This window comes from Silene latifolia, chromosome 9 (assembly GCF_048544455.1).
Source record: "Silene latifolia isolate original U9 population chromosome 9, ASM4854445v1, whole genome shotgun sequence".
Classification (NCBI taxonomy): domain Eukaryota; kingdom Viridiplantae; phylum Streptophyta; class Magnoliopsida; order Caryophyllales; family Caryophyllaceae; genus Silene; species Silene latifolia.
Window position 1 is genome coordinate 27654414 of NC_133534.1, and position 23946 is coordinate 27678359.

Genomic DNA, 23946 nt, shown 5'->3' on the forward strand with positions numbered 1-23946 from the left:
ATATCTTTGTGGAAAATTTGCACATCGCTCTACCATTGAGCTAATAGCCTCTAAAATACGTTAAAAAAAAGAGGAATCCAAGGGGATAACTCGGGATAAAAGTCTGAAGAAATATGAGAAGATCAAGGGGGATGGTCTTCTTAAAGTATCATGACTTCGTCTTTCAGTTGCTACATTAAAACAAACACAAATAAAATGATAATATTACACTATTTATCATAGGCATGCCGAAATGTTTAAAACATACTATAAAATAGGTAGTAGATATAGTAAAAAGGTTAGTAGTTACATGAATAGAGATATTAGCAGACCAATTGCTCAAAAGAGTTGGATTAGGCAGTGGCAGCCAGCTATGCGGAGTTCATAATCCAACTCGGAGCACACCAACTTAGCTTATTTTAATGTAACAACGAGATTTTATATATTTCATGCATGTACAAGGTTGTTTAATGCACATATATTTCTTTTTCATGCATATACTACGCTCTAGCATTAAGCTAATAACCTCTAAAATACGTTAAAAAAGGATGAATCCTAAGACTCAATTCCGCTCCCTGAGTGCATTTAGAAGAGGGGTATACATAACACAATTACACCAAAGAGATCAATAAAAGCATCCTAACAATCATGGTAGAGTATTGCAGAAATTAGAAGAGTCAAACACAAACACGCGATATATATCCCAAGAATATGTGGCAGGAATGTCTGTCAACAACTGTTAGTAGACCTCCCTCACTTGCGTCATAACTCAGGCCCTTCACCGGCTTCGTAACTCAGGCTCCTTAGCAGCAGCATAATGCCCAGATTTATCTGAAATCAAAATTCTAAAAGCCTGAAGAAATATGTGATGATCCGGGGGAGGGTTTTCTTAAAGCATCATGACTTCGTCTTTCATTTGCTAAATTAAAACAAACACAAATAAAATGATAATATTACACTATATTGTCAATTTTACTTAGGAAATAAAATAGGCTTAGCTATAACATTGATCTTTTGGAGCAAATTTTCTTTTTATTAAGGTAAACAAGCATTAAAAACTGGTGATCGGTAAGAAATTAGATATAGAACATAATTTTTGAAAGTGAGATTATTGATCTACGCAAGGAGCTTGTTAGGATGAAGCTTTTGGGGGAATGAGGGGAGAGAGAGAGAGAGAGAGAGAGAGAGAGAGAGAGAGAGAGAGAGAGAGAGAGAGAGAGAGAGAGAGAGAGAGAGAGAGAGAGAGAGAGAGAGAGAGAGAGACAAAATCCTTATTTGGATAACAACTGGACATGGAAATAGAGAGAAGGTATTTAGAGGAATCCATTTTCCCTCATCTAAGCCTAATAAGATTTGGAGTAAAAACTTCTTTCCTCCATTTCCTCTACCCTTCCCTTCCCTTCCCTTCCCTTCCATCCCCACCCCTTCCATCCACATTTGCTAGAAACCGAAATCAAATTGGTCGGACAGAGACATAAAAACAGTATAATCTAAACCAAGCATAAGAAAAGGTAGATCCTAGCCAAAGAAAATCAATCAGTCAACAACAAAATGGAATAAAACCAAAGTGGAGTAGTAATATGCAACGAATAATGGTAAATATGGTAAATCTAACAGCTAACTGATGTAACTGGAGAATTTTTTAATGCACGTACATGATCTAATCATACACATAAAAATAATAAGTACACACATACAAACAAAGTTAAAGAAAAATACTTTTAAGAGGATAGTCTTCAACACATACTTAAATACCTAATTACCATGCACCTAAAACACCATTATATGTTAGACTTACCGGGACTCAACGTCCTCCAAACAAAAAGACACCTTAAAAAGGACAAACTGAAACTATAAATAATTGATGTAGCCAAAGACCTTTTTAATGCACATACAACTTCTCATCATGCACCTAAAGACAAAAAGTCACCATAAAGAGGGCAGAGTGAACCCTTTCGAGGGGACGGGTTTAAATTAGGGGGAATTGTAACACCCCGCACTTTCTTAATATTTTTAAATAAACTTTTAAGTAATTTTTATTAAATAATTATTATTTTAAAGCTTATTTTCATAAAATATAGCCGTAGCCGTGTAACGGTAATAATAGTGTAGATTTTAATAATATTATTCTCCGACTCGAGTTATAGTAGACTTGAGACGAAAATTCTAGTGGATACCGACTCATTTTGAGTTATTGGGCTTAACTTGACTCATGGGCCTTTTTCCCCTCTTTTCTCTACACAAAACCTCAACTAAACCCTCACAACTTCATCTCCCTCACTTGTATTTTCTGAAATTTCCCAACAACCACCCCACCATTGTTGAACCTTCCCTTACTAACCCTAAAACCACCATATCTCACTCAATTCTTCACCAATCTCGTCCATTTTCGCGCCATTCTCTTCCTTTTCTCATTTCCCTTCTTTCTAAGTAAGAAAGTTGCCATCTTTTCCTCTATTTCGAAATTCTCATCTTACAAGGATGTGGATTCTTGACTTAATACCTTTATTTTTGTGTTTAGGGGAGAACTTGGACAACCCGGAGGAGGATAGCTACATCATTGACGAGTCTTTAGAAGATTGAAGTGCAAAAGGTAACGGTGATGGGTTACTCGACTTTTATGTTAAAATTGTATGAATTGTGTAGTATTAGACTCACATGAATGTCAAATTTGATGTCTTTCATGCCCTTTGGTGATTTGATGTTGAGTAGAATGCTTGTATGGTAATCCTCACATGCTTAAGGAGTAGTTTTGTGCCTTGTTGAAATATGAGACTTGTCTTAAAGAATTTCTCTCATAATTACATGGTTAAACTTTATTTTAATGATTGATAAACAACCCCATATGCTAATTACATCTTAAAAGTGGAAATTTTCTGAGCATTCATCATATTAGAGGAGCATGAGATGATTAAATGAAAGATAGTTGAATTTGGAGGACTTTGGATGTTGTTCATCGTTGTTTGCGTGTACAGGGTGTCCCTGCCGGTGGGCCGGCAGCCGGCCTACCAACCGGCAGCGAGACCATGCCTCCCCGAGTTGAAAAATTAGGAAAATTTAGTATTGCATGACTTTGCCGGTGGACCGGCAGCCGGTCTACCAACCGGCAAAGCGCCCCTTGTGTTTTATTAAGTTCAATGTGTGTCCCTGCCGGTGGACCGGCAGCCGGTCTACCAACCGGCAGCGAGGACAAATGCAATTTAGTGTCTTTTCTAGCTGGGTGTGTTCCCTGCCGGTGGGCCGGCAGCCGGTCAACCGGCAGAGAACACACAATGAGCCTTCTTGAACTAAAAGGGACTCTAGCTGGTGTTCCCTGCCGGTGGGCCGGCAACCGGTCTACCGGCAGAACACACGTACTGGTATTTTTACCTTGTTTCATCCATAGAAGGTGTTCCCTGCCGGTGGGCGGAAATGGTCCTACCGGCAAACACACACATATCAAAGCATTTTTATCTTGTTTCACCTTGCAATAGGTATCCTTTGCCGGTGGGCGCGGCCAGGTGCCCACACCGGCAGAGTGCACCTAATATTGTTTTACTCCTATGCTTTATGCATGCTTCACATGAATTGTTTACGTTATGTTTGGGTAACCTTTGTTGCTCGTAATTGTGAACCAAGTGTGACTTTTACAATGTGAGACTACTCGACATACCTTATTTATTTGCCCTCGGACATTGGGTCACGGTTAGGTGCCATTGTTTCTGAGTTGGGCTATTTTTCCTTCCGCCTTTTTCGGACCGGGGGTCACGGTTAGGTGACAAGGTTCCGCTTGAGGTTACTCGACTTTCGGGCACGGTTAGGTGTACCATGTTTCGAGTCTTGGATACGATTTGGTATCGTTTGTCGAATCGGGTGTCGTCCATCCCGAGAGTCTGGCCAGGTTTAGACTAGGACCGTATTATGATCGTCGTCCTACCAAGAGGTTGGAGTCTAGAGGGTTGTCTTGTTTGAGTCTATACTTTGTAATTTGTCTTACATTTGAGTTGAGTCAATGTTTGACCGTTGGACCCAATTATTCTTCTCACATTTATGCATAACCACTCTTATTGCATTTTGCATACTAATCATGATTCCCTTGTCTCCGTAAGTATTTATTCTTATACTTGTTTATTTAATTACATTCCTAATTACTTGTATTTTGACATATTGTGGCTGGGAGAACCTATGTAAGCATTTTACGAGTGTTATTTTAATGACAAAAAGTGTTATTTTAGTCCAGATAAGTGTAATTTCAGTCCAATGAGATTGTTATTTTAAGTCGAGGAGAATGTAATTTTAGTCCAGAAAAGTGTAATTTTAGTCCAGAAAAGTATAATTTCAGTCCAGAAAAGTATAATTTCAGTCCACTGAGAATGTAATTTTAGTCCATTAAGAGTGTAACATTAGTCCAATGAGAATATGAGAATATGACCAAGTCCATTGAGAGTGTAACATTAGTCCAATAGAGGTAAGTGTAATTCTAACAGAAAAAAGTGTAATTCTAACAGAAAAAAGTGTAATTCTAACAGAAAAAAGTGTAATTCTAACAACAAAAAGTGTAATTCTAACAACAAAAAGTGTAATTTTAGGCGAAAAAAGTGTAATTTTAATGAAGAAAAGTGTGATTCTAACGAAAAAAGTGTAATTCTAACAACAAAAAGTGTAATTTTAACAGAAAAAAGTGTAATTTTAATGAAGAAAAAGTGTAATTCTAACAGAAAAAAGTGTAATTCTAACAACAAAAAGAGTAATTTTAACAGAAAAAAATGTAATTTTAATGAAGATAAGTGTAATTCTAACAGAAAAAAGTGTAATTTTAATGAAAAAAAGTGTAATTCTAACAACAAAAAGTGTATTTTTAGCAGAAAAAGTGTAATTTTAGCCGAAAAAAGTGTTATTATAGCAAAAAAAGTATAATTTTAACAGAAAAAAGTGTAATTCTAACAACACCAACACGACTTTACTCGAAAAAAAAATGATATGTAACAAGACACCCAAAATCAAAACTAATGTCATACTAACACCCAAAATAAAAAAAAAAAATCATGTAAAAAGACAAAAACATAAACAAAATCTCATTAAACAATAAGACATTTTAAATACAAAATCTGAAAATAATAATTATAAAACGAGATTTAAAAAAAAAATATAAACATAAAATTATTTAAATCTTTCTCCTCATTTTATAGAACTAATAATTAAAATCAAAATTATATTTCAAAAACAAAAACAACACCACACGAAATTAAAAAAAAAAAAAAAAAAAAAAAATAGACGTAACCAGATCTGAAAAGGGAGAGGGGAAGGAAAAAAAATACAAAACCAAAACCAAAACACACGAAAAAAAAAGAAAAAAAAAAAAAGAAGAAGACGTAACCAGATCTGAAAAGGGAGAGGGGAAGGAAAAAAAATACAAAATACAAAACCAAAAACTAAAACACTAACAATAACACACGAATTAAAAAAAAAAAAAAAAAAAAAATTGACGAAACCAGATCTGAAAAGGGAGAGGGGAAGGTAAAAAAATACAAAACCAAATCTTGAGGTAGGGAAGGAGAGGAGGTGGTCGTGGGTGTCGGGGTGAGGGTGAGGGTGTTGGCGGGCGGCGGAGTTGAGGAGGTGGTCGTGGGTGTCGGGGTGGGGCCGTGGGGGTTAGGGTGTTGGCGTGCGGTGGTGTTGGCGGGCGGTGGTTGCAGATCTGGGAAAAGGAGGGTGTTGGCGGTGCGGTGGTGTTGCGGGCGGCGGAGTTGGACCGTGTATGGTGGTGGTGTGGTGGTCCGACGGGTGGGTATTTAATTTTGGGAGGTTTTGATTTATTTGGTTTTTGTTAGGTTTGATTTGTTTGGTTTTTGGTAGGTTTTGATTTATTTGGGTTTAGAGAGATGAGAGTATTGAAATTGTGTGAGATGAGAGAGAAATGGTGGGTGGAAATGTATATATATATTAAATTAGTGGATAATTAGGATTAGTTAGGGATTAATTAGTATATGTAGAGAGAGAGTGGAATATTAGCTAATTAAACCCTCTTTTTTGCTTTCAATCTCAGCCATCCAACTTCCCCATCCAAGGCCTCTAAGGAGGACTTATGGACTCAAATGTAAGAGGTGGACTTAGATGATCTTATTACTATATATATATATATATATATATATATATATATGTTATAACATTCATTAAAATTAAGAATTCAAGAGTAAGATGAAAGGTTGAAATTAGGTTACAAACTTACAATAAATGGGAGAAGAGGAAAACAAAAGTGGAGTTAATGCATAATTAAAACATCTTGAATGTGTTATTATTATTATTATTATTATTATTAGACCTTAATTAGACATGAAATATTATAGCATATTAGGAGGTTTTTGAGAGTTGTCACATGACAATTAAATACTACTCAAGTTAGTCTTTTAATGGTATTTTATAGATGATTTAGCTAGTCATTTTACTATATTGTATAGATAGAAATATTTTTCAACGCGGACATCGGCAATCCAAAGGCATTTTGGCGAAAAAATTGGGGAAGGTGATATTTTGAAAATTGTATATGTAGTTGATTCATATGCGGGTGGAGTAAAAGAACAGGGGATTACTAATCCGATTTTGTTTGTTTTTTAAAGAAGGAAAAAAGAGTGGATTAAAAAATAATTTATTGCTAGGTGGCTTTTAGTCGATGTCTACGTGAAATTTAATAGGTGTTTCAAGTAGTCTTTTTATAAAATTTGATAGATTAGAGCGACACGCGGATTAAGATGTGGCATTGTAAATGCATACGTGGCTTTTCCTTATCCTACGTGGCATTGTCTGCGTGGCCTTTTGAGGCTAGCCTTTTAATAAGATTTTATAGATTTTATAGATTAGACTGACACGCGGATTAAGATGTGGCATTGTAAATGCATACGTGGCTTTTCTTTATCCTACGTGGCATTGTCTGCGTAGCCTTTTAAGGCTAGTCTTTTAATAAGATTTTATAGATTAGCTAAACTCTTTTCTAGAAACCCAATTCTTTGAAGAGAAATCTGAAAGTTTGTTTATAAAATCCGAGTTGCTTTAAAAGAATAAAAAGGATTTTCGAAAAGTGAAAAATAACTTTCAAGTATTACGGATCATAGTGACAGTCCAGGCTATTGTCACTTTTAAGGATAACAGTAGTCTTAACTGTTACTATTGCTTTTAAATACTCTACTCCCTAACTTGTACATTAGATGACACAAGTGACTCTATACTTTGGGTGACCAATGATTCAACACATCTTAATCCAAGCTTGATTTGATCATAAATCCTGAAAAGGTAAACTAAGATAACACACATTAAATGGGCATGTTATCATCAATCAAAGGAACCCAACAAGTAGTCTGATGTCTTTATACTCGTTATGTACTCGAGATTCCCACCAGTTCCTCGGTAAATCAAACCAAAGCCTTCTACTCGTGGTTCAGCAACCATAGCGCTGCTGCTAGGAGTTGGTTGAATCAAGGGGTCTGCCTCAAGTCATTTTGGACTGCTACCAACAGTAAGAGCCAACACAGTTGCTATAACACATATCATCACAGAGCCCTGTGGGAAAATTTCACATCAGACCCTCCTGACAAGTATACACCTCTAAGAGCAATTTCTACATCTTATACTATAAACAACAAGATTATAAGCACCTCCCTCTAGTGATAAAAGACGTACAGAAACAATTATGCAAGGGGAGAAAATTCAATCTCTAGCACAAAAAGACATCGCCAAACTCATCAACGAATTTAACATTTCATTCTAAGATCATAACAAGCATAAAACAAAATTAGTATTCAACAATATAATAAAGAAAACTACCGCATGGAGCTATATCATATTCAGGGTTGTTTCTTGCATTAAAGAAAACGGGTAATTGAATTCACCATAAAATTGATCAACAACAACAACAACAACAACAACAACAACAACAACAGTCCTTATAAACATCATAAAATTCACCATTAAAAGCAATAACATCATCAAAAGGCAATTGAAATTGATTAACAAGATTCCATTTCATAAAAACAGCACAACATGAATAGTTAAGAACAAAAAACCTATTACAATCATCATTTTTCCATGAACTTGGAGCATTTATGGAAAACTCGACCCAGAAGCCAACGTACTATGATTAACCATAAAATATAGAAAATTACCGCAGAAAGATCATAATCGTCGCTGTCAAAAAAAAAAAAGATCATAATCGTCAGACTTCGTGTTCTTCTTTGTGCCAGACTTCGTGTTCTTCTTTATGCCAGACTTCGTCTTCTTTTTTCCATCATTTTCATAGCAAGCCTAAATCAAAATCAGTAAGAAATCAAACAATCCTATTTAAAGTACAAGGTTACATTAACAGTAATGAATCATGGTAAAAATAAACCTGAACAAACACTTTAACCCCTGCTGAAGGTGAGGGAGGTGAATTGTTTCTGAAAACTATTGAAAACTATAAAATTATGAAAATGTACGCAACTTTAATGAAATGAATAAAGTTAGTACTAAGAGTGACCAGAACAAGTCCTAAGCTAGACACAAAGGTGCCAAGATACGAGTATATCAGTTACATTATTCGCCCGTGTTCATAACATAAAGCAATGTAGCAGATCTAACATTACAATTGAGATTCATTTCCATAACTTTACGGCTCCTTAGAATCAAAGAACAATCGTCTTCTATGAGCCCATACACATGATTCTGTACCGAATCTTCAATATTCACTCGTAAGTCATAACTCAAACACACTTGTTTATGATAAGAAAACTCTAATTTATTTTGTAAATTCTACCCTAGTTTCTTGATCAAATACAGCATGTATCCATAGTTCCATGCCTCAAAAGATGTCAAGAATCCAGTTATCCCGGATTTCCTAGAGAACTCGTGTAAATAACCACCAAAAAACAACAATTCAACACACACACATTAAACTTTCTTCATGCAATCATTTACTCTAATAATAGTACTCCCTCCTATTCTAAATAACTGTCCCATTTGTCATTTCCGTCTATTCACATAACTGTCCCATTTGTCATATTTGGACATGGTTTTTTACTTTCCTACCCTTAGCTCTTTTCTTTATTTACCACCCCAACCACCCATAACTCATCATATTCAATACTTTTCATTATTTAACTCATATATTCTTACCCCTATACAATAATTTTTATTATTTTAACAATATTCCTTAATTTTCGTGCCATTGTCCAAATGGGACACTTATTCGGAATAGGAGGGAGTATATACCTAAATCAACCTAAAAAATAATCAATAGTTCTTGGTATAGACGGGTGGGGCGAGCAGACGGGTAAAGACCTCTAATAAAATGGGTAGGGGGACAAGGTGGGGCACCCCCATGTGCTTCCCATTTTATGGCAAATGGGTATTTTGTGAGAGGAAATGGTATCCGTCTATACGTATAGACGGATAATGTCCGTCTATAATGAGAATTTGTGAAAAATAATCTATACTAACCAAACCAATTTAATATGGTTTCAAAGACAAATTAAAACACATACCTTCTTCTAGTTTGGGAGGAATAAAGGCAAATTTCGTTTGAAGTTTATAGCGGTTTTGTCTTCGTTGTTATTGATGTTGAAGCGGTTTTTAAAATTTGAATTTGTAAAAAAAAAATAAAGAGTAAAGGGGAGTCATGTTGAGTTCTTGTCAAAAATAAGATGTATTCATTGTTGTTTTCAAAATTTTAATTTGAAAAGGTGAAGCGGTTTTTTATTTTTGAAGCGATTTTAATAAAATACGAAACTCGAGTAGAAATAATATAGAAGCTAGTTTGTTGGGTTTATATTATTCAAGGGCAAAAAGGTAATCTTTAGGAGCGATAGGAGTAAAACTAGGGGCGATCTTTAGCAAACCCATTTGGAAACTGAACCGAGACTCATTTCTTCAAGACACTCATTTATGCAACTGGCCCGGACTTGAGCAACAGTCTTGTTCACTGTTGCACAGATGAATAGATTGTTGCTAGGACCGTTGCTTATACTATATGTCATTACCCTTGCATTAGTGACACAATTACAACACTAATTCTTGGACAGCAATCTTTCAACAATCCTTGACTTTGATCATTGATTAACTCTTGCTTAAGGAGGTGGCATTATTCATGAAATGGCACACTTAGAAACACAATTAAAATGGGCATGTCATCATCAACAAACAGGTCCTAACAGCCTTTGCTTAGACATCAAGGCGTCTGGTCTATTATCTCAAAGGCAAAGTCAGCAGGTAGTTCGTCTGATGCAGCAAAGAGAGATACAAAGGTAGTTTTGGATGAGGAGGCTCAATCTTTAAGTCTTTCATATATTATATTAAAGCAATAACCGCCAACCCCTTTGATCGCCACGTGTCACTACCCCTTCAGATGCCACGTGTCACTCTCCACTTTATTTAAAAAATAATAATAATAGAATATATAAGGCAATCACGTAAACATTGCTATAAAAAATTGGAAGTTGCTTATTTTTTAACATATTCTTTAACATATTTTCGGTATAATTTTATTAGGAGATATTTGCACAATTTTTAAGGAGATATATTCAGTAGAAGTTGCCCAAAAGTATCAAAAAAATATTATATTATGATACAAAGATTATAGGAAAAATATTATATTTGTTAGGAAGTATAAAACTGATTGAAAGATAATATATGATATATAATTCAATATAAGCACACAAAAAATGCCGAATTTAACTCCAAAAATCTCGCCCTACTCTGATACACTGGAAATCATTTTTATAGAAAGATTATAGGAAAACGATTTTATTTGTTACCGAATTTTTAATTATTGATTGTAACCTTAATTAATTAGAAAGATTATAGGAAAAATATCACAAATATTGCCAATTTCACCTCGTTAAAACTCTCGCCCAAATCAAATCGATTATCACACAAAAATGCCGAATTTAACTCAAAAAATCTCGCCTTACTCAGATACACCGGAAATCATTTTGTTAGAAATATTATAGGAAAAAGATTTTATTTGCTACCAAATTTTTAATTATGGATTGTAACCTTAATTAGTTAGAAATATTATAGGAAAAATATCACAAAAATTCCCGATTTCAGTTCACTAAAAATCTCACCCAAATCAAATCGATTTTACGAAATAGTATTGAAATATTCCTTCAATTATACGAAATAATATTGAAATATTCCTTCAATTTTTTTTTTTTTTGTTTATCATATTGTTCATTTTCAATTTGTCATTGATTGTTTTATTTAGTTGCGTTTTTCGCTTCTTCCCTTTTTATAGTTTTATATTTATCCTTCAAATATTAGAGAATATTAGATAGAATAAGATAATAGGAAAGATGTTATCTATGTTAAATTGTTAATTTATACTCGATAATGTTATTGTTATCTTACATCAATGATACGTTTTTTTTACCATACGCAACTCCAAATGTTCTTTTATAGTAGGACATCTTGATGTATACTTCGTATAGAATGCCATGTGTCATAACCAGGTGAAAGACTATATATTAAAATATTATTACCATATATTATCATAATCATATATTGTATTTGCCAAACTGTATTGTTAAGAATTTGAATTTACATCAAATAACAATAGTGTGATTTGCGTTAAATTTGGCAGCTATAATTTGAATAATATCCTCATTAACTTCAAAAAACAGCATCTCCCACAAAATTAAGAAAAAAATGGATTCCTTTCCAATTATAAAATTAGCATATTAATTTGGCCAAATTCATTCAACATGATTTGGATTATAATTATTCCAATTGTAATTATCCTCATTAACGTCAAAAAAGGATTCCTTTCCCATTATTCCAATGAGTATATTGGACAGGAGTACTCCATATTACTCCCTCCGTCAAAATCATTTGTTTATCTTTGATATTCTTTGTAAGGCTTCTTTAAATCAAAGGTACAAAAATAAATGAATTGGATGAAGAGAGTATCTTTCAAGAAATGTAACTAACATAGATTGATTGAACAATTTATTGGAGGCAAGTTAGATAGAGGTTAATATTGGATTCGTATAAATAGATATGTTAAATAAATCATCCTTTGATTCATCTTTTTTTGTGCTCTACTCTACTCTTTACAGTACTTCTTTTAACTTGCAGTTACTCTAATTAAGGTTGATTTACAAATATATATCAACCATATAATTTTACACAAGTGATAATACAACACTAATCAATGACGTAGAAATTCACAACGGTTGTGGTTGTATTTACCACCATTTTGATACTTCACATTATAAATGCATAGTTGGTATTTCTTAAGATGGGGTTAAATAACACCGTACTTGGATGGATCGGACAAGCTTATTATTAATCCTTAGATATTATGCTTTTTCCTATGTGTTTTATTTGATCCGTTTTAAGTTTAAGACGGGGTATTAGAATTTAGAACGTAAACATTGATATGCCAATGGGGTAGGAAAACCATTTTATACATCTTTACTTAAATGCGTAAGAGAACATAAACATTGATACGTCAACGGGGTAGGAAAATAACATGTGTCGCATTGCAATAGTTTCAGTTTGTGTAATAACAATTGGGTAAATAAAATATGAAGTTTCATACTATCTTGAGTCCTTTCGTCCCGATCATTCGTTTACCTTTGGTCTGGACACAAATGCCAAGAAAGGAGGAGAGGGTCAACTATTAAATAACAAGTGAATCAAATTAAGTGTGGAGTATCAAATTGCTTATCAAAGGCATTCCAAAAATATAAAGGCACACAATTGATTGAGACAAAGGGAGTTTCATGTAAGGAGTTACTTATCCATTGTATTACACAATTCGGGTTCAAATCAAGCTTTGGTCCTGAATTTGGTTGTCGGGTAGGGTTATTCGGATCAGCTCAATTTTGACAAGTCTAAGTTACCTGAGCCGCTTACTTCGACTACTTGCCAATAACTTATCAAAGGTCGAGAAAAAAATCATAGTATCAAAAGTGTATGGGTAATAAATAAAGTGAAAATTTCTAAAATCTAATAATTTACCAAATCCAAAAAATATGTAAGTTGTTACTTTTAATAATACTTTCTGTTTCCACCCGTGCAGTGCACGGGTTCAAAAACTAGTTATGTTTATCTGATCATGTTATGGTTGAAGTTGCCGATGAGGAAACTGCTACAGGTTTGTGGTTGAAGGTGGAACCTTTGTATATGACAAAAGACTTGGCACGAACATGACTCGAGCAATCCAACCCGATTGCCCTGACCAAAAAGTTTGACCCGAGACCCGAAATTGAACCGAACTACATCACCAATGTCACCCGAAACCTGAATTGACCCGACTTGGCACGAACATGACTCGAGCTTTCTTGCCCGTAACTGACCCTACCCGAAAATGAGCCATTCTAAAACCACCCAACTCGAAAATGACTTGACAAAACATATCTCTAATTCAACCGAAAAGATTTGAAATGATTTTTTCTCTTTATTCACTGACCCGAAATAACCCGACTCGCTTGACTCAAAAATAACCCGACTAACCCATCAAAACGGCCCAAAATCCAAAATCACCCGACCCGAATCAACCTGAAACCAATGAAAGACCCGAATTAACCCGATCCAATTAACCCGTTTGCGAGGACTCACATGTGCATAATTATTGTACATTTCTTCAATAGTCCCGGCAAAACCTTGACAATTGAGGCCATCGGCGTACATCCTCAACTATTATTGATTCTTCTTTTTTTAACAGGTAAATGAAGCTCTATTTCATATTACTGGTTATTTGTTTACCTTTTTTATTCCTTGTAAGGTATTTTAATCAAAGCCAAACAAATAATTGAGACGGAGAGACTCTAGATGGAGTAGTTTTATTGGCTAGTATGTCTCAACATACGTGACTGTAGGATTAAAATAGCTCAAAATTTCAAGGAATTGATGTATAGAGTAACATAATCGTTTTGCGAGTGGCGTTATGAATACCCTTTTTGTGGCTTGTTTCAATTTCAATTTCAATTTCAATTTCGTTGGAATGTGGAAATGTTAGTACTACTGGAATTTGGATCACATTCATAACTTTAGTAATTTTTTAAATCATTTTTGGGGTTTCTGAAAATGGGTATCGTTTCTGTGTGTAAAACTAAAGGGGTCGGGGAATGAGCGTAAACTAACCAATCCACATGAAAATGAGTGACAATTTTGCAGACATTGATGAATGTCTTAGATTTTAGATTGATTATCTTATTTAAACAATGAAAGTTTAGGATTGTGATTACTCTGTCGGATACTGGAAATTATGCAGTGCATTTGATGAACATTGGGAGGCAGAGCTCCCTTGGAGTTAGGGGGCAACATGTGTTGGATTACTTAAAGCGTATGCAAGCCGAGAATTCTAACTTTTATTATGCAATTCAGGGTGATCATGACCACTCAAATACCAATATTTTCTGGGCTGATGCGTCTTCCAGGACTAACTATACCTATTTTGGTGACACAGTAACTCTCGACACCTCATTTCGTGCCAAAGGCTATAAGGTTCCATTTGCCACATTTACAGGGTTAAACCATCATAGGCATCCTGTACTTTTTGGTTGTGCTTTGTTGCATGATGAATCTGAGGCTGCCTACAATTGGCTCTTCCAAACATGGCTCCATGCTATGTCTGGGAGAGCCCCATTGTCAATCACTATCGAGCCTGATAGGTTTGTGCAAATGGGTGCAGTAAAGGTGTTGCCTAATACCCGACTACGTTATTGCAAATGGAGCATGTTTAGAGAGACCAAATCTCATTTGGGTCTTGTGTACCAATCACACCCGACTTTTGAAGTTGAGTTTAGAAAGACAGTAGATGAGAGTGAAACAATTGAGGAATTTGAATCTCAGTGGGTGTCAGTTTTAGGGAAGTACTCTTTGGTCGATGATGAATGGTTGCAATCAGTTTATGATGCTCGCCATCAATGGGTGCCTGTGTACTTGCGTGACACTTTCTTCGGTGAGCTTCCATCAAGTGTTGAAGGCCATGATGGAAAAATCACTTACTTTGACGAGTTTATAGATGCTGGTACCTCTATACAACTGCTGATTAAGAAGTATGAGAATGCCATTGCAAGTTGGCACGAGAAGGAGCTGAAAGCTGATGATGATACAAGTAACACAACGCCTGTGTTGAAGACCCCATCACCAATGGAGAAACAAGTTGCAGCTCTTTTCACTCGGAAAATATTCATGATGTTCCAAGATGAACTTGTTGAGACCCTGGCCAATCCTGCAACTAAGCTCATGGAATCCGAAACAATCACTACTTTTCGGGTGGCTAAGTTTGGGGAAGAACACAAAGCTCATGTTGTCAGTTTCAGTTCTTTGGAGACAAAAGCTAGTTGTACCTGCCGGATGTTTGAATTTTCAGGCATAATTTGTCGACACATATTATCTGTTTTCAGAGCGAAAAACGTTCTTATCCTTCCTTCAGAATATGTTTTGAAAAGGTGGACAAAAGATGCTAAAAACGGAGCAGAACCCAATGAATGTGCTTCTCAGGAGCCAGTCAATTCACAAGAGTATATGAATGTCAGATATAGCAACTTACGGCAGGAAGCCATCAAGTTTGTGGAGGAAGGTTCAAAATCTATCCATGTCTATAATGTAGCCATGGATGCTCTACATGAAGCTGCAAAGAAGGTTGCTTCTGTAAAGAATCAAGGCCCTCAAGTCATTCAGGGTGGTTCGAGGGCTATTGGTGACAATCAAGGCCCTTCTAACCTCTCCACTGTAAGTTCAGAATAAACTCGTTGCAATTATTCTTCTCCTGCTGGTATCTCGAGTTATCCGATGAACCGCTTTGAAGATCCCCTATTAGTGCTAATATCACTGGTACTCGCATGTGAGCATCTGACTTTGATATAAGAGAAGAGAGTTGATCAGTTTATAAACGAGGAGTTTCTCCTATTACTTACTGGTTTTAAGATGAACCTTCTTTGGGTTTATGAAGCCGACTCTCTCTTTTATTTATGGGTTGTGGATTAGGGCCATTTTTTTTTTGGATTTCACAACCTTTGTGTAGTTAGATGTTCGACTGCCTACACAAATATTTCTGCAGGTGCTAGGCTTTGGTGACTTCTATTTGTCCTCATCAAATGGTTGTTTGCTGAGCTCAGAAACCTGCTTACCTGTTTTGATCTTCTCTGCTGCACTTCCATGCGGCTTATCTCTGTTCCCATGTCTATATCTTCATTGCTGCTTGGCATGCTTCTTATATTAGTCGGTTTTCGACCCTATCCTTTATCTTTATATCACTAAATTTAGTTCAGATATGCATATACTTCTGTTTTGGTGTGAAGGAAGTTACAAGTCATTTTCTCCTATATGCATATAGGGAGTACTAATACACTGTTGTAGATTAGACACTTTTGTTTAAAACTTTAGACTACAGACATTTCCCGTGCCCTATAATTAGTCATTGAGTATAATAATGTCCTTCACATAACGTCTTACTATGTGCGCATTTCAGAAGTCATCTTGTTATTGAAGTTATCCATGTTTTGCCTTATTCTGATTATTTGCGCTTTTGCAGGACGAGAAAGCAAAGAAAATCCAGGAACTGGTTGCTGAGTTGGACAAAACAAACAAGCGATGTGAAGTCTATCGGAAAAATTTATTTGCAGTTGTAAAAGAGATGGAGGATCAAAAGCTGAAGCTCTCTGTCAAAGTCCAGAGTGCAAGGCTCCGTCTGAAAGAGTGACTTGCCATTGACAGTAAAAGACCGAGTCTTTCAAGTCAGGATGGTAATAGGAATAGAAGACATGTGCTTGACTCGAGTTAAGATGAGTTTTGAGGAATCGGTATGCTCCCAGGGGTTCCGAACAATGTATCCTGATAAGAAAATAATCAACATCAGCGAACTGATATGTTTAATGTGTAAAACAATACCTGATTTGTTGTTAATACATGTTTTTTTTTAGATCCGACAGCCTAATCTGTGAAAGTTTCAAAGGATATGACACAATTTACACAACGAAATGAGTATGGAAAAGACTGGAGACAAGACTGTCGAGATTGAGTCGAAATCTCGAATAAGCACATTTGTATATTGAGTATAATGGAACAAAACAATCTGAAATAGACTAGGCTATAAAACAAACGTGGTTAGTAACTATTGTTCATAGAACATGGTTTAATATAACTTGTTTATCGTTTATCAACATACCTGTTACTGTTACGGAGTAAGAATAACGAGTAATCACTTACTAATCAGATTGGAAAGAGAGAATTTTCGTCAAATGATCGTAAATTTAGCTATTCAGTTTTGGATTTGGTTTGAGAAAATTTATGTATAGCTTTTAAAACGAAAATTTCATTAGTTGCATACTTGCATCTGGCCAATGGAATCGGTTCCTACGAGTTTATAAATATCAATAATAAATAATTATTTGTCACTTAATACAACAAGTAGCCCCCGTAGCTCAGTTGGTTAGAGCGTTGGTCTTATGAGCCGAAGGTCGCGAGTTCGAGCCTCGCCGGGAGCATTTTTTTAAAATTTTATTTTTAAAATTTTTCTTCATAATATTTGCATGATTTTTGGTTATTTGTTTTCATCAGCCATGATTTTTTTAAAACTATGCTATACTTCTATATCATTTAATTGTGTTGCATTGAATTTCATAACCTATTTTGTACTATTATTTAATCAAATCTAACTAAAAAAAAATATTAAAATGGTTTAGATTTAACAAAAAAAAGGCAAGGAGAGAAGCTTTTAATAGTCTAATATAATCCCTCAAGTCTATTCACGGAAATTAATAGAGATGGCTGATGGATTAATACAAAAAGCAATATTTATCTTGAGCATTTATCCGCACTCCCTAAACTAAATCACTCAATTACAGGCATTGTCGATGAGAAAGATTCATTCTATATTTCTATTAATGTCATTCCAAGTTCTTATATAAATAAGCACCAAAAAAGTTCTTATATAAATAAGTACGGATTGATATAGCTATCAAAAAATTGTGTATAAGTTCTGACTTCTAGTTTCCCAAGCCAACAACTCCGCTCATTCATAGGCTACGAAACCCGTGTTAGACGAAACCCATGTTCTGTTGAAAAACGTATTTGATCATGACCATAATTTGGTCCTGCTTAATCTAACTTTAGGTCTTTAAAGTATTCGTATGATTGAATCGGCTTGATTACATTATAACAAACTAAATCAGTGCAGTCTGCAGGCAACATAACGTGATCACGAGTAGACAAAAGTGTACAAGATCCTTGACCTTTTGAAGCCGTTTGTTTTGTGGTTGTATAGAGTTGTATATTAGGCTGTTTCAGCTAATTAATTAGGCAGAATTAGATTAGATTAGATGGATAATTCTTTATTAAACTAAAGACAGTTGATAACTAACATGCAATTAAGTGGTCATCTCTTGATTACATGTTAATGCCACTCTTGCCCAGATTATTATATGATTCTTATGGGGTATTATATTGTTAAGTGCCAGCTTATATAAGTTATTATTAGATCCACAGACCACAACTACACAGAACGTAACAAGGCTAACTCCCAAAGTGGTAATCAAGCCCTATTACTTTCTATAATGGGGCCCTCTTACCACTTTCCCGCAAACCTAACAATGGATGAGGACGCTTGCTGTTTTTCAATGACAATCAAAATTACAAGCAACTTGATACTATATAAGCGTAAATGCTTAGTGAATATTGAGGATTGCTATCTACCTTCTCTTTTCCACCTTCTTCTAATATATATCGGGTTGGGTTTTTTTGCCCTCTTACAATCGATTAAGTTAATATATATCAGGTAGGGTGACACGTGAATGAGGTCAAATATACTACATATTTTAACCAATTATTAAAGGAGAAAGTAGATAGCAATTCTCGTGAATATTTTTGCACAAGAACGAATTTTGGGTCATGTAGATGGTAAATCGACTGCAAACTGCAGAGAACCTTTCAAACGTGTAGTACTGTGCAATGTGTGCTTTTATCTGCCACTAAATGCAAAATTCTAAAATATTGTTCAAGTGAAAATCATAATCAAATATAAACATTTTCTTTTATTTATGAATGAATTTCAAATTAGAAGTCAACTCAAACAAAAAATATCAACTCTGCAGAAGCCCAACAATCACAGAATTGATAAGAAAATACATTGAGATTTTCAAATAAAAAATTACAAAGATTGCTATCATGCTGTGTTATCTCTATCAGTCTTTCGTTCACTCCTCCGTTCCGCCTTTCTCCGGCCTCCCGATTAAGGTCTTTCGGCAATCTTTTACTAAATGGGGGAGAATGTTCAGATGACTTCTGACCATATCAAAGCAATTAAGCAATGCTTAAAATTGGATTTAAGCGGAAACTTTGCTCATATCTCTACTTGATCGGTTGTACTTCATGTGGCTTTTTACAAGTTGTCCCGCAGAAATTGCAGACATCAAAGAGAGTTCTCCGGCAAGAACAGACCCAGCAACAATGGCGGCCAACTGCCGAGCATTTCCTCCTGCAGACTCCTTGTTTGGACCCTTTACTCCAAGTAGGTTAAGACAGGCTGATTGAGAAGCTAGTTGTGTACCACCCCCAACTGTTCCAACCTGGTATATTGACAATTAAATCTAATTAGTAAAAAAAATCGTCAAAATCTATAAGAAACTCCCGAAGACCACAGATTGAAAAAAATATAAGAACGTACACCTAGAGAGCATATTCCCTGATCGATGAAACTTATATGAAACGGTCTTACTTGTGAAACAATCATTTACCAGTATATCGAATGAGGTTTGGGTTGCTGAGACCGTCTATACAGGACTCACTACTATTGAGGCAAAAAACCAAGTCACACATGCGAATGGCCCCCAAAACTGTTGTAATGCCAAGTTGTGGTGAGGAACCACCAAAATGTGATACGAACTTTGTTAGTGCTTAGAGGCCTCATAAAATTACAGACAGAAAAACATGTGAAAAAAATTATAGGACCACATTAAGTACCAACTTTTTCGCAATTTCAAAATCAAGGGGGCCGAGGAGGGGAATTGTTTTGTTTCATTCACCAAATATTACTAAGCAATTTACTAATTTGAACCAGCACAGGCTGGATTGTTGCGATAAATATAGTACGAATAACCACCATAATCAATAGCAGACAAACAAGAAGATATAGCGGATCCGATGATGAATTACCTCAATTGAAGGCATGGTAACCGAGACATGTAGATCCTTCCCTTCGTTAATGGCTTCCATCATAGTAATACAGTGAGAACTCTCAACATTTTGGGCCGGATCCTGCCCAGTGGCAATGTATACAGCGGAAACAATGTTGGCGGCGTGAGCATTGAACCCACCAAGTGCCCCAGCCAAAGCAGAACCCGTAAGGTTCTTCAACATGTTAAGCTCCACAAGGGATGCCACGTTTGTTTTGAGGACCTTCTTCACCACGTCTTCTTTAATCACAGCTTCGCAAACGACAGACTTTCCTCTTCCTTCTATCCAATTCACAGCAGCTGGCTTCTTGTCTGAGCAGTAGTTTCCTATATATTTGTAAAAAGACCGTAATTTTAGTTTTGTACCAATTTAGTTCCCTATGCTAATAGACTCAAACTTGTATTAACTGAAATTGGCAGCATATCTATTTATTAACTGATTATTATCTCAACTTCTGAGGCAACACTGAGTTTCACCACTTTCCCCCAATATAATCATCAAGTTCTACACTCGTCTTAAACATCCTACAACCTTTGTTTCCGTATATTAACAGAAGCACAATAAATTCCATCTGCAAAATACAAAACTAAAAAGTAAAAATAGATGGAGCTTGGCTCACCTGAGATGCCAATGACATCCATGTCGGGAAAATCACTCTGGAGGAAATCAAGCACATTCTGAACACCCTTAGAGATCATGTTCATCCCCATGGCATCACCAGTGCTACATGCAAACCTCGTGTATAGATTCTTTCCGGCAATTGCACACTTGACGTCTTGAAGCCTTGCAAATCTACTAGACCTATACTCAAAATACAATAAATAATCACCCGTAAATAGATGCCAGCCGTCAATACATGACCATATATGTAAATCATTGTAAATAACAATCCCAAACCCTTGAGAACACCTTGTCAAAATCAGTTCATTTACGTTTCTATCAATACATTACCCAATACCCACAATATCTAAGCTATCGGACATTCATACTCAGCCACTAAAGTTTGAAATCCTAGTTATCACTAATCAAATCATCAATCACTGTCAGTAAATATAACTTATTTTATGAACACTTTTCTTCGCTTTCGCTTTCCCTTTCTCTTTCTTTACCCCCAGGACATAATTACTTTAAATCCTCGAATTCCAGCAGTAATCAATTGATCATTATCGAAATTCAGCAAAAGCACACAAAAAATAAATTTGAAGAAAGAAACATACTTGCTAAAAACAAAGGAAAGGGTCTCGAAATTAGCAGGATTCTCAAGGAAAAACTTCAACTCTGCCGCTCTTCTAGCTGACCCAAACCTAACAACAGGAGCTCTAGTCATCCTATCCTTCAAGATCACACTGAACGCGCCACCCGACAAATGAATAGCCTTACACCCTCTATTAGTACTCGCAACCAAACACCCTTCTGTGGTCGCCATTGGCACGGAATACTCCCGTCCATCCAACAACAACGGTCCCGCAATCCCCACAGGAATCTGCACATACCCCACAGGCATTTCACAACATTGCCCTAAAATCGACTCGTAATCAAACCCTTCCAAGGGCAAACCCTCAATTGACCTCCCTGTCGTCCTCTGAAGCGCCTCTCTTCGTATTTTAGCAGCCCTGAAATCACAATCACAAATCCTTATATAAATATGTCTTAACACTAACTTATTTTACAACAACCTTATTAATTACTCTCTTTTTTTTCCACTATACCATTCCTCTTAAACTTCTAAAGGTGAAAGTTTATGGAAATTGACCGCAAATATATTGAAAGATACAATTTTTTTTTTATATGACACAAAAATATTCAAAAATCATTTCCAAAATTATATTTTTATAATTACTCCCTGTCTCAATCATTTGTTTACACGTTTCAATCTTGTGTAAAGCGCATTTTAATCAAAGACAAACAAATAATTGAGACGGATAGAGCGTGAAGTCCAACACCTCAGACAGATTATGGGCAATGTCCGCTTTACACGAGGGCGATTTTACAAGTTCTATCATAAAACCACACGCTAATTATCATGAATTAGCATATAATGTTTTATGTAAAACCGTTTTACAGAAGACTAAAAACCCGAAACAATTCAATGATCATGAAGTACGATAACAAAATATAAACATAAAACCGCGTTACAAAAGACTAAATACCTGAAACAATCCCCAAGCTTGCTCTCAAGCGAATACGAAGGCGTAGTCCCCGAAACAACCGATTTCACAATCTCTTCATCATCTAAACTTAACCCTGGCGTTCGATCAAACACCTTATCATCCAAAACAATTCCGCAAGGCGGAAACCTCTCCTCCTTAATTATCCTTCTCTCCATCGCCTCCTGTTTAACAACAACCTCCTCTTCTTCATCCTCGTCCTCATCCGACCGAGTCGAAAACGACAATACGAAATCAATCCCGAAGAATCCAAGCAAATAAATAAATGACGCAACAAAGGCGACAATAGCGGCGATTTCGGAAAGCGTCACGACGTGGAGAGGTGTAGAATTTCGAATCTTCTCTCTCCATCGTTGTAATAAAAAGTAGACGACGGCGAAAAATAAGGTTAGGAAAACGCCGTTTGTTAGGTATAGTGGAAGGGGTAAAGCGTCGGAAGCTTTCGGCGGTGATGGATCTCTGGCGACGGTTTTACGACGAGATTGCGTCGGTTGTGGTGGTAGGTGGCGGCGGCGGAGGTCCATCGCCGGAGAAAGGGGAAATGGTTTTTTTTGGGGAAATGAATTTGTTTTTTTTTTTTGTGACAGAAAAGGAAAATTGCTTTTTCTTTTTCTTTTTCTTTTTTAAGGGAAATTTGTTTTTTTAGGAGTTGGTGAGGAGGAAAAAAAGGGAAAGGAAGAGGAATTTATAGGAGGAAATGAAAAAGGAAAGAGAGAAGTGGGGCACGTGACACGCGAGGGACAGGTAATAGTGCACGTGGTTAATGCTGAGGGGTGTCTAATCAACATGTTATGTGGCTTACTCTTGGTCTCTCCTTTTCTCAAAAATGGAGAATCTTTATTTTGTCACTCTTTGGGTAAAAACTTATAAAAATTTACTTTGTATAAAATTATCTCATCATTTCAATTATTTATTTACCTATTTCAGTAGTTACATTACCTTGTCCAAGAACAATGTCCCCTGGACGGAAGGGGCCTTCCTTGGTTTTTGGTACATAACCAAAGGTTTCCTACTTGGTACACTCACTGGGTTACCAAAATTTTTCCTCTTAATCACACTTTATTAATCTTGATCCACTTTCACTCTCCCAAGTAGAAGGTCACGACCTAGGTCATCAACCCAATCATATGACAAAACCACACATAAATTTGTCAGACACTATAAAAAAAATGTCTATAGAGAAAATAAGTTTCCTTAAGAGAGTTTCCCTTCCTTTCGTGCTAGCATACCAAACAGAGTTATATATCGTGTGAATACTAATGAAGGCATCATGACTGGGTGGTGATATATCATATATTCGTTAGAGTCTCTGATTTTATACTACCATTTACATAATTGACCGATATTGTAGGAAGTGCTCGCAACATCTAACTAATTGATGTATGAACTTTATTTCTATATACTTTTTCAACATTTTAGACGTCCATTTCATTGAGATATTTTTATGTGACTTTTAATAGGTTTTTAACAAAATACTTTGATCTTATTTTAAACATATATTTTGTATATATTAATATTTTTTTAGTTGAAACTATATTTGTTCAAAAACAAAAAAATTAATTATTTATGTAAATATTTTAGTATCATATGATAACTTATTAAATTTCAATTTATCTAAGGTTAAAGTTTAGTATCATATGATTATTGCTAGTCAAATTTAAAAGAAATA

The 23946-nt window shown here is 35.6% G+C and overlaps 2 protein-coding genes and 1 non-coding gene across 3 annotated transcripts; 2 read left to right on the forward strand and 1 right to left on the reverse strand.

The window, feature by feature from the left end:
• The first annotated feature begins 13527 nt into the window (after nucleotides 1–13527).
• On the forward strand, nucleotides 13528–16860 carry LOC141599451 (protein FAR1-RELATED SEQUENCE 9-like). Its single transcript, XM_074419453.1, has 3 exons — nucleotides 13528–13654; nucleotides 14204–15669; nucleotides 16472–16860. Exons 1-3 carry the CDS (start codon nucleotides 13549–13551, stop codon nucleotides 16637–16639), a joined length of 1740 nt encoding a protein of 579 aa, XP_074275554.1. The 5' UTR covers nucleotides 13528–13548; the 3' UTR covers nucleotides 16640–16860.
• Nucleotides 16861–17349: 489 nt separating this feature from the next.
• On the forward strand, nucleotides 17350–17423 carry TRNAI-UAU (transfer RNA isoleucine (anticodon UAU)). The gene has a single exon. It is a non-coding gene; the product is annotated as a tRNA-Ile (tRNA).
• A 1522-nt stretch (nucleotides 17424–18945) lies between these two features.
• LOC141599452 (3-hydroxy-3-methylglutaryl-coenzyme A reductase-like) lies at nucleotides 18946–23124 on the reverse strand. Its single transcript, XM_074419454.1, has 5 exons — nucleotides 22260–23124; nucleotides 21327–21722; nucleotides 20729–20910; nucleotides 20089–20435; nucleotides 18946–19502 (listed from the first exon to the last, which is right to left on the reverse strand). Exons 1-5 carry the CDS (start codon nucleotides 22799–22801, stop codon nucleotides 19260–19262), a joined length of 1710 nt encoding a protein of 569 aa, XP_074275555.1. The 5' UTR covers nucleotides 22802–23124; the 3' UTR covers nucleotides 18946–19259.
• Nucleotides 23125–23946: the final 822 nt, after the last annotated feature.